Source organism: Lemur catta, chromosome 11, assembly GCF_020740605.2.
Source record: "Lemur catta isolate mLemCat1 chromosome 11, mLemCat1.pri, whole genome shotgun sequence".
NCBI classification, from domain to species: Eukaryota; Metazoa; Chordata; class Mammalia; order Primates; family Lemuridae; genus Lemur; species Lemur catta.
The window spans coordinates 92,894,193-92,906,298 of NC_059138.1; the positions used below are offsets into that span (position 1 = coordinate 92,894,193).

Consider the following 12,106-nt stretch of genomic DNA (forward strand, 5'->3'; position numbering starts at 1 on the left):
AAATATGGGAGAGGACTCTGGGATCTTGGATATAAATATGGGAGAGGACATTGGGATCTTACATACATGCATCTCACCCTTGGTTTTCCAAAGAAGAAATCAGGCTCGGCGCAGGTGAGGCCCAGGTAACAGAGCAGATGCCGCGAGCTGGCACGAGATCCCGCCATCCGATCCCAAACTGGTACTTGCAGTCACCATTTGCTTGTTTTGCCAAACTGGTTAGCTGCCTCCACTGTGCTGTCCACCGAGGTGTAATCTTTCATCTCAGGACATCAGACTGCTTCATCTTTACTGTGCTTTTTTTGACCTTGATGATTTCCGTGAAGAAGCATTTGCAAATAAAGAGGAATTGTCCAAAATGGACCCCCAGGTAGCCCCTGGCAAAGGTCTGAGATGGAGAAAGGGAGGCTTCCCTGTGGGTCACTGGACTGTGTTGCAGCAAAAAAAAAAAAAAAAAAAAGTCTTACCACAAACCCGGTTAAAGAATAACTATGAATAGTAGTTCCTTACATTAGCCCTGCATTTCTGCCTTTTCAGAGAACTTTCACATCTACTCTCTCATTTGTTTTTCAAATAGTGCAATGAGGCCAGAGGTGCAGGAACCAGTTCTAGCCCCATTTTGCAGATGAAGAGGCTGAGGCCAGAGGAAATGACCCAAGGCGCCCAAGATCACTCATCTCATGAGTGGTGAGGAGAAGTCCAGAGGATGGGCCTCGTAATCCCCGGGCAAACTCTTGCCCTTAATCCACATCAGATATGCCTTTGCCTCTGGCAACTAACTGGCTCCTGGGGCTTCAGCCTCACCTATACAATAAAAGCTTTGGGCTATAATATTTTTACATCCTCTTCTAAAGGGAAGAAGTGAACATTTTAAGAACAGAGGAGGAAAAAATCATATATTCACTAGATGATGATAATAGCAATAAAGCTATAATTCCTGAAGAGTATCTTGGGGCCACAACATCTTGTGATGTTCAGACAAATACAGTCCAGACCAAAACTCATTGCAAAACAATTCTAGTTTAATTTGCATTTCTCATTGCACAGTAAAATCAGACAAATCCCAACTCACAAGGACCTCCTGCCTTTTCCTCTCTAGCTGGGTCCCACTCAGACTTCTCTGCAGCCTCCCCCTCTCCGCCCTCTGGGCGGACACTGCTACCTGGAGTGCAAGGGGGGACCTCTCTGCTCTTCCTCCCTCTCCCACTTTCCTCTCTCCTTTCCATCCTGCCTCCTCTCTCCGACACCTGTGGCTCCTCTCGCATTGAGTCTGCGCCCGCTGTGCTCCGGGCACTGCCAGCACTTCACCTGCATCACATCGCCCCAGCACCCTTTCGAGGGAGGCACAGTACCCCGACCGTTGGCAGACTGTGGGCGAGGATGGCTCAGAAAGCTTCGATTCAGGTCTAAAGTCACAGGGCTGGTCAGGGCAGCCCTGGAGTAAATGCACCCCTCTTAGTATGTTTGGTCTTTGCCCGCCTGGGTTCTTTAAACCTCTAGATGCACATTTTTTAAATTTATTTACTCATGTGAAAGCTGTCAGGAGCCAGGCTTGCTTGATTTCTGCCTAGAACTGTACCTGATAGAGAATAGCTCTAAATACAAGATTGTCACATTGGTTTGAACTTGCACTCACACCCCACCCCCTGAATAAATGCAGCCTACGTGAGCCAACAAGGCTCTCCCGGCCAGGCTGGGAGCCGCTCCAGTGATCTTCCCCACCCGGCCTAATGGCAGCGTCTCTAGATCCCAGGCCTTCTGGGTTGGGGTCCAATTCTGCCATTTGGCAGCTTCGTTGGCTCTGGGTACATTACTTAGACTTTCTCTGGCTCAATCCCTTCATCTATAAAATGGGCATGATAATAGGACCTGTGACACAGAGTTGTTGTGAGAATTAAGTAGTCAATGCATGTAAAGCATTTAAAAGGGTTCCTGAATATAGTACACTCAGTGAGTGTTAGCTATGTCTGTGGTGTAGAGAGAGATGTTGTATGCAGGCCTAAATTTTTATCCACATATATTCTACATATAAATGTGGCTTTTCCCACTTTTTCCTTATCTTCTGTTTAGCTTTTAATTATATACCATCTGTGCTCCCTTTTTCTAACTGATTTACTAAACTTCCTTATTTTCTGAAATTATTTAATTTCTAGTTCATCATACTTTGTTGAAAACCAATTAGTTGGAAACTTAGGGAATAATATATTCAAATTTATCCATTAGTGAACAAAATCCCCTCTTATTTGGGAATAGGAGGCACAAAAGAAGGTGTTCAAAGGACTAGAAGCTATGGAGCAAAGATAAAAATGAAGACTCCTCATTTTAAATCAGTTTCTGCTTTTCTCTGCTTTCCTCAAATGGGGGGTGGAATTCTTTGAATATCCAACTAATCTGGAAATCCATTTCACAGCCTGTACATTTCAGTGTCTTTAATAGCTTTGTTTCCTCCAGCTGAAAAATAATATCTCCTACCAGCAGCAGTCTAAGTGTGCCCCAGAGAATATTCTCCTCTTGATATGAGCGAGGTCAATGTGTTGCAGTTAAGATGGCAGAAATTCCCCTTGTGATGTCCCTCCATACAAGGGTTAAATGGAATAGATTTAGAAGCAGTGTGGGTGAGAACTTTCGTTTTCAAATATTTGGCAGTTTATTATGCAACTGAATTCATTCTCAAGCCTAAGTAGCTAATCAGTCTACTATTTCATAGTACGTTATTGTGAGATATGATGTCATTTAATATAATGTAGCATATGATACCATTTAGCATCAACAACCTGCATGCCACAGAGGCACGGAGGCACACGTAGCTGTATAATGTTTTGTATCAAGCCCTTCATGTCACTGACATATCACTTGCTTCCATCCCTCTGACTTCTTAACTGCTCTCATAGAAGGCTATGACTTTAGCCACATGGTAATTCTGCAGGTGTTTCAGATGAAGTGGAAAAAACCTCTCACACAGATGGAGGGGATTTCCTTTATAACATGCATGGAAGCTTTAATGAATGTTTGGGGGAGAGACACACACATAAATAACTTTGCCTGATTTTGGGTTACCTCTGTAACTTACAGCTATGCTTTTTCAAGAAAATTCCAAGAAGTCCTAAAGGCCACGGCCTAGAATTTGGCAGCTTTAGTTCGCCCGCCCAGGTCCCCAGTGTCCCTGACGACGCTGCTCTAACACAGAGGCTCCCGGGTGTCACAGCACAGGAGAAGGATCTGGAGAGCTGTTGAAAGCCCCGACGCCCCAGCCATGCCTTTTACTAATTAAACCAGAATGTCAAGGGCGGGAACCAGGCACTGGTACCTTTTTAGATGCCCATGAGATTCCAGTGTGCAGCACCACTGGAAACTTCTGTCTTAATACCTTTGCAGCTGTCTGTACTGGGTAAGATTTGAATTCTCCACCAAGAAGGCCCTCATTTTGTAAATATTTTATTTCTTTAAAGTCCTGTAGATCAGCTAAAATTAGTTGAGCATCTGTTAAGCGCTAACCATTTGTTAGCTGCTTTCACATTCATTTCATTCCTTTAATCCCCAAAGTGCCCCTAAGAAGTGAGCGATGCTATCTCTATTCTGCAGTTGACTGAGCTCAGGCCCAGAGAGCTTGCTTCACTGAGTGAAATCTCACAGTTGGTTGAGGGCAGAGACAGGCTCGGAACGGAAGCCTGCTTCTCAGTGCAGTGAGCTTCCCCACTTATTTTCCTAGTTTCATGAAATCCATTATTTTGTACTGCTTATTCTCGTGTTGCCCTTGATGTAACTTCCCTTCACTTTGTTAGTGTGAGAGTGTCCCCCATTTCAGCTCCTGCAAGCCAATAAGCCATCACCAATAGAGTCATAGAATTACACACTTGGAGAAGAATTTCAAGATTTTTTAGTGCAATTCCCTGTCTGATACATATTTTTCCCCTAACATCCAATACTAACACATAATCAATGTGGGAAGTACAAAAAATTGCCACATGAATCATTATTGTTTTTTCCACTTCACACTCACCCAAGTCCTTTCAGTTGGCATCATTACCCACTGGTGTGGCTGAGGCCAAAGGGCCTCCAAAGACTATGTCCAGATGCACCAGTAGAGCTGAAAGCCTGAGTCTTCATCCTAACCCTTGAGTGCACACCCATTTCACTAACTTCTCTCTTCTGTCTGCCTCGTCACCTGATGCTTTAAGGAGCGACCTCCTTTAAGCTCCATATTTCAAATATTACTCCTAAGATAAATGGCTCCTAGAGAAGGTTCGGTTTGGGGCTGTGGGAAAGACATTGATATAACCAGGATCTCCACAGAGAAACCATTCCTCCACCTTTGTTTGGCAAAGGTTTAGTTGTTTCTACTGTGTTGCATGTCGTCTGCCAGTGAATTTTGAATAAGGAACCCCACCACAGAGATGTCCTGCTCTCAAAGAAAGGCCCCAGGGATGGGAAGCACACACCACGGAGCTGAGTGGAAGTTGCAGCCTGCAGGCCGGCCCTGCCCTCACCGGGGACATGCTCACGGCAGTGACCTTGCCATTTCCCCCTCTGAAGCCAGCACAGCACCCTGAGGCTGTACCACTGACACGATCCCACAAATTTGCCTGAGCCTCGTGGTCTGCAGGTAGCGTGCTCTTGCCCCTTCAAGTACAATTTAAACCATACTTTCCTTAACTCCTGGCAGAGAAGGCAACACGTGGTAAAGCAGCACACGGGGCTGAGCCTTGCGCAGGGCCTTACCCGCCTGGTAGGAAGTCGCCTGTGTGTGCTGTGAGGGCACAAATTTATTCTTCATATTCCTGTCTGAGTTACTTATTTAAATCTTTCTTTTGGATGCTTGTTTGCCTTTTCTAGAGAAGGCTTTAATATATACACTGAAGAACTTTCCCCTACATTCTTGAGCTTTCTCTTTTTCTCCCTCTCTCCCTGGTGGGGAGAAGAGCAGGGAGGCAGAAGAGTTGCTGACTTCAAGCCCGACAAGCTGATGTGGAATTAACGTGGTGGTATACATTTGATTCCAAAGTGTAGTTTTAGGAAATCATCTGAAATCTGTAATATAGTACATTAATGGTGATAAGAAAGACATTTGATTAAAAAACTGCTGTAAAGAGCGTATGTGCATTAATATTGGCATCTGCACTACAGAGCTATGTGTAGAATATGGGTCTACTGTTTTGTCAAGAACGGGTGTCTTCCTTCATTATGAAACAGAGCTCAGCAGTGAGTCATGTCTGTAAAAGACATGGAAATTTAAAATAAGAGCAAAACATGCACTTGAAATAAGTTTTGTCAATCCTGGAGTAGAGTTGTCATCTGAATACCTGTGCTTCCGTATGTCTCATGCCTGCCGTCTTTCCTGTTTGGACAGCCCAAGTTCCACACCTTATACAGGAAAAAAAAAATTAGGCAGCATCGTCCTTTATATTTTTCATATTCAGGTGCTAGTTACCATGACCATTTCATAAACCGTTATTTTAATTTCTTCTCTATTCCCCTTTTAACTCTTACTCTAGTGCTGCAAATATTCCAGGATATACTGGCAAGGTTCATTTCACAGCCACTCACCCAGCAAATTCTAATATTCCATCAACAACACCATCACCAGATTCAGAACTGTACTGGTGAGTATGAATCTTATTACTCAACTTGCTCAGATGCATTAGGAGGGGAAATCCTAATTATGGTTATTCCATTAAAGAACAATTAAATATTAAGAGTAAATTTACATTGCTTTAAAAAACAGAGCATTAAGTACAAAAAAGAGAGAAGAGTTAATTTTCCTACCGAGGGGAACTTTATTAGGTTTTATGCACGCTTCCTTTTTGAATCTTGCCCCAAATTACATTAAAAACCAGGTGTAGATTAATGTTAATATTGATGCTGCTGAAAGGACTATATTAGGATATTTAAGGTGTATTAGGGGGACAGCATCTTTGCCTCTTAGACGCACAGCTTTGCTTACACACCATCCTGTTGCATTATCCTCAGAAGATGCACGGGACATACTTACATCAGACACACATTTTCTTCTTGTGAATTCACCTTATTTTTTATGAAAGACAAAATTCTGTTGAAAGTCACATATATTTTTAAACCCCATTTTTTTGTAAATTGAAAACAGGAGACATCAGGTGTGAGGTTATTGAAGACTCCTGTCTTTGAAGGCATTGGTGAGAAGCAGCACATTATTGCTCATTATAACTCAAATGTGAAAGCATCTAATGGGAGCCCTGGCCTTGCAAAAGATGTGACACAGTTTTGAAAATGCAAATGCAGTCTGAGCCAGGTCCAGAGCCAGCCCAGTGCAAACGAATACACTCTCATGGTGGCAAGGCAGAGGTGGAGGAGAAGGCAAGGGTGCAGGAGAGGGCAGGGCAGCTCTGCCCCAGGAGGGTACGTTTTTCTCTTGGATCACATTCTTTTGGTGGAATACTCACTCGTCAAACACTGACTGAGCATCCACTCTGGGTCAGGCACTGCTGAAGGCACTGAAGATACGGGAATGAACAGAGAAGATCCCAGCTTTCAGCAACTTATGCTCTGGTATGAAAGACAGACAGTAAGGACGCAAGAATAGCTGAAGAGATGAACTAACTGCGCATGTTGAAAGGTGCTGCGAGGAAGCAAGCCAGGCTGACGCAGGAGAGCCTGCCTGGGGGGGGGCTTTGTGAGGTGACCGTCAGGTGGTGCGCACCGAGTCAGGCACTCCTGCCCCGACAGGCTTCGTAAACCTTCCGGAAGGCAGCGATGGGGAATGGGAGCAGCTGACAGGAACTGGCTTCTTGGGCTGCAGGTTCCCAGTTCACCCAGGTGCTCATTCTCTCATTCACTCGTTTATTTGTTGGTTGATTTGTGTGGTCTTTCACTGAATCAACAAATGCTTATAGTAAATTCACAAGAGCTGTTGGCAAGGAGCTCAGCATCTCACAGTGAGCAGTAAATAAACAACCATGGCAGAGGATAGTGGCAAGCATCATAACACTAATAATCACGCCCACTGATGGAGGGCTTCCTCTCCCACTTTGTGGGTGCTAACTCACGTCACTGTCCCAGGAACCCTGTGAGGAAAGGACTGTTACTATCCCCATTTTACAGATGAAGAAACTGGGACACGCACAAGCTGCAAGGGGGCAGGCAGGGGGCAGTAAGAAGTCTTCGCAGAGGAAGTGGTTTCATACAGTGACTCTTGCAGGATCAGGACTTGGTCTCACAGGTCTTTGAGGGCCACACTGCATGCGGACAGGGCTTGGCATGCTGCAGGAAGCCTGCAGCAAGCAGCCCCTCGTGGCACAGTAAAGGGATTTAGGAGGGCGGCTCTCAGGGCCACGACTGATGTCGGTGTGCCCTCATGCATAGAGAACCCTACACAACCCACAAGCCCTGTGTGCGTGGCCTTTTCTAAGGCGTCTGCTCACAGAGGGCTTCATTCATTGATGATTAGGTAGAATTTCTAGGCCATCTGATGAGAAACATTTTTAAAGCAGTTCATTGGCTATCTAGGCTAATATTTTACATTCAGTTTTCTCTCAAGACATTTTTTTCTCAGCCTCAATATTTACATGTTTTTTAAAAAATTAAATTCTATTGTGTATATCATCCTAACAACTGTGATGTTAGGATAGATACATGTATATGGAAAAATGGTTACAGTAATGAGTCAAATTAACATGTCCATCATCTCCATAGTTACCCATTTCCCCTTCCCCGTCTGGTAAACTTAGCTATAATCTACTCATTTAGCAAAAATCCTGAATACAACACAATATTATTATCTATAATCCTCATGTTGTACATCTTTAGATTTGTTCTTCCTACATATCTGCTACTTTGTATCCTCTGACCTGCATCTCTCCATGTCCTCACTCCTACCTTGCCCCTGGGAACCACATTTTATTCTCCATCTCTGTATATTTTACCTTTTTTTCTTTTTCAGATTCCACATATAAGTGAGATTATGCAATATTTTTCTTTCTGTTCCTGGCTTATTTCACTTAGCAAAATGACCTCCAGCTCCATCCATGTTGTGGCAAATGGCAGGATCTCCTATATTAAGGCTGAATAATACTCCACTGTATATATAGACTGCAGTTTCTTTATCCATTGCCCCATCAACAAACACCTAGGTTGTTTCCATATCTTGGCTACTATGAATAATGCTGTAGTGAGATAATAATTTCATTTCCTTTGAGTATGTGCCCAAAAGAGGGATTACTGGATCATACGGTATTTCAATTTTTAATTTCTTTAGGAACCTCCATACTAGTTTCCACAATGGCTGTACCAATCTATATTCCCATCAACAGTCTTCAAGGGTTCCAAATTCTCCACACCCTCGCCAACACTTATTATCTCTTGTCTTTTTGATAGCAGCCATTCTAACTGGTATGAAGTGATATCTCATTGTGGTTTTGATTTGTATTTCCCTGATGGTTAGCAATGTTAAGCACCTTTTTACATATCTGCTTGCCATTTTTATGCCATCTTTGGAGAAATGCTATTCAATTTCTTTGCTCACATTTTTAATTGGGTCATATATTTTCTTGCTATCGAGTTGTATGAGATCTTTATAAATTTTGGATATTCACCCATTATCAGATATATGGTTCTTAAATATTTTCTCCCAATCTGTAGGCTTCCTTTTCATTTTGCTGATTGTTTGTCTTTTGAGGCAGAAGCTTTTTAGTTTGATGTAGTCTCATTTGTTTATTTTTACTTTTATAGCCTGAGCTTTTGGTGTGATAGCCAAGAAATCATTGCCAAGGCCAATGTCAAGACATATTTTGAAATGTTGCAAATCCATTTCCAAAGGCAGGATTAGTAGACATTTAGACAATTAACATGTTTTACTTCATGTGAGGAACATAAAGAGACAATGCCAAAATTAAATGCATCCTTATATCTATCATTTAGACTTGCTGTCCAAAAATAGCTAGGGTGAAATCCTGTGGTTGGTTGATTCACAATTTGGGAAGGATCTGACTCAAAGATTCTTTGTCAGTGCAAATGCAAACACTTCCATCACCTTTTTTTGTTTAGGATCCATCTTCTCAGTCCAAATATCTCAACCCCACCCCAACATCCTGTTGCTCTGACACGTTTCCACAGCCACATAATCAAGCTATCCAACGTGTGGTAAAAGCTTCCTATTATCTTTCAGATAAATCTCTAAGTGAAAAACTCTCCCCTCCTGTTACTACTAGAGAAAAGAACGTGTGTCTTTCAGCCAGACACTCACATCTAGATTCAGGCCCACGGCTGACTCCGGGGGGCCCCACAACCGCCTTCCCTACACATAGTGCATACTACACACACAGCTGTCATCCACTCCCAAAATGGGGACCCAAACCATCTGAGGTAGCTTCTCTGGGGCTCTTATTCTCAAGGTGAAGATAAGACTCTGGAGGCAGTGACACCCACCAAAGTGTCACCCACAACTAAGTGATGGCTTGTGTTGGGCCCAGACGTCCAGGGTCCAGGTCTGTACCTCTGCATTCACCCCCAACAGCAGCTCCTGGCAGGTGGTGGTGCTCTGACGTGAGATGGCACAGTGGGGAGGGGGGAGGGGAGTTTAAATTAAAAAGAAAAATCCCTCTGCTGACATAAGGATGGGGCCCTCTAGCAGGAAGGCCACCCACCTGCACTTGGCCTGGCCCTCTAAGTTGTGCCTTCGAGGCTCTCCATCATGGAGTATTACCTCTGACTTTTTGTGACACTATATTTGATATTTTTTTGCTAAAAATTTCCAGTGAAAGTGTGAGCCCAGTTCTCTCTCTGATGAGTACCATGAGAACTTAGTGAGCTCACTTCCTCCCGATTGTGTCTCCTTGAGCTGATGCAGTTTTTCCTGTTACTTCTAAGAAGTCATCGGCACACGGGCATCCCCTGGGAGCTCCTCCAGAGCGTTAGTCTCTTCTGTCCTCCCACTGCTCCTCCGTGACGCGGTCCACTCCCCGGTGGCCGTCTTCAAAGCTCGCTGTGCTGCGTGAGCTCTGGGTCACTCCGCACGTCCCTCTCAGCAGCCGGGCTCACCTCCTGCTAGCCACCAAAGCAAGCCCTCCTTCGCCCCGTTACTGTGCCCCCTGCACCCCACGTCCACATCTCTACTCCCATTGCTGCCTTTCCCATTTTTCCCCAGAAGACATGCTCTCACTTTTCTAGGTCTATCCTCCCCTCCACGCCCTCAATCCTGCACACTCCTGCTTCCTCCCTGCCCACCCGTGGTGTCTGGTGTCTGGCCTCTCCCAGGTGGCCCGGTGCTTACGAAGACACCCAGTGGAGTCTCCCCACTGTTGCCCTTTGACCCGCCACGCTGTTTCTCTCCACTCCCCCTTTCACTTCTGAACTTCTCTAAAAAGCAAAGTCTCCCTCACCCCCTGCCTCCACTTCCTCCCAGCCCACTCTCCTGAGCCTCTTGCTTCTGGATTCTGCCACCACCAGTCAAGTGACACTGTGGCCTGCCAGATTGTAGACTGATAAGGGCACAAGAGAGGGGATGAAGAAACCTCTTCGTGCAGAGGGCACCAACGGGGCATCCACCATGTACCCATGTACTGCTGTTGTTAATAAGGCTGCAGTGGGGTCTGACCTCCAGTGTCAACGCACAGGGGTCGAAGGCCACAGGGTCCCCACATCTTGAGTGAGGTGGACAGCCCCGCGCAGCGCCGTAGGATAAATCTGGGATGGGAGCAGGAGAGGAAGGAAGCGGCGGTTGGAAGAGATCTGAGGTGAGGGAGGCAAGTGTCAGACGGAGGTGGTAAGGGGGTGTTGGGGATCTCCACATTCCTGAGCAAGGGACGCCGCACAAGCGCTGCTCCCGGCTCCCACGCCCATTTCAGTCCCCTTCTCTGTTTCATTCCCTCACGCCTGATGGGACCTTCACAGCAGGTTTTTTCTTGCTTCGACAGCCATTTCTCACAATGTAACAATAATAAAAAAGCAAAACAACAAAATGCTTTACTGCATGATGCCCAGAGCATAAAAACAAAGCCAGTCTAGGGTTAGTTGGATGTGGGGGTTAATTTCCTCATTAGCTTTGCAACTTGCTGCTACATTCAAGCATCACATCGTGTGTGTGTGTGTGTGTGTGTGGGTGGGTGTGGGTGGGTGTGCGTGTGGGTGTGTGTTTCAAATAGCAATTTCACAACAAAATTACCTGAGGCCATGGGCCTGCGGGGCTGCTGGTAATACTTGGGGGGCTCCTGTCAGCTGGGACTGACCACCTCTGTGCATAAGGACTGCGAAAATGCCGGTAACCCCAGGGCATAAACATCATCGACATAGCATTCCACATTTTCAAAGGTCTTTTCTCTCGTTTAATTCTCACAGCAAATCGGGTAGGGCAAATGGGCAAATGTGCTCCTCCTGGGTCCCAGGAGCCCGGTGCGGGGCGCACAGCCGGAACGCGGCGGCCGTCCGCAGGGGCAGGTGACCCCGCACCGCAGACCCGTGTCGTGGCTGCCGGCCACCTGCTGCCTCCCTCCGACTCACGTCCTTCCTCGGCACCCACCGCAGCTCCGCGCGGAGCAGACCGAGTCCGCGAAACCGAAGGCGCCGTGGCGCGCGTGATGCGGCCCGGAAACCGCGCAGGCTGCGGCGCCCTCGGCCTCCCTGTCCGCCGTAGCTCTCCTCTCCCGCACACGTGTGCGTCGTGCTGGAGAATTGCTGAGGTTGCGTGTTTTCATGTTTATTTGATGTATCATTTGTATTACTTTTTTTCTTCCTCCATTCTGTCGTAGCGCCTTACGGAAAGAAATGGCTGTTGACCTCTTCCGTCACCAGGCTCCGCTGTCGCGAGTGGTCACAACCGTGAAGCCCTACAACCCCTTCAACAGGAAGGAGAAGCCGGCGCTGGGCTCCTAGGCCGGCCCCGCGCCCAGCCCCGCCGGAGGGCGCTGCGCATGCGCGGGCAATAAAGCCGTCGTCCCACGTGGGTGGTGCGTGTCTCCGCGGCCCGGGGCGTCGCTCTCCGCACCCGGGTGGCGGCCTCTCCGCCTAGCCCGGGATGCCACCGTGGAATCGGGAAGCCCCCGGCGACAGGGTTTGGCGGCAGAACTTGCCTATTTAGGACAGGAATACTGGACGTGCGGGACAGAGGCCTCACGCCCCGGCCGCGGGAGCGCGGGGATGG

General features: G+C 46.5%; 1 protein-coding gene across 1 annotated transcript in view; it reads left to right on the forward strand.

The window, feature by feature from the left end:
• Positions 1-11,838, forward strand: part of SPATA48 (spermatogenesis associated 48) — a 49,291-nt gene extending 37,453 nt beyond the window's left edge. The window contains exons 8-9 of the mRNA XM_045564210.1: positions 5,493-5,600; positions 11,715-11,838. Of these exons, the coding sequence (XP_045420166.1) occupies positions 5,493-5,600; positions 11,715-11,838 (232 nt within the window). The remainder of the gene's footprint in view (positions 1-5,492; positions 5,601-11,714) is intronic.
• Positions 11,839-12,106: the final 268 nt, after the last annotated feature.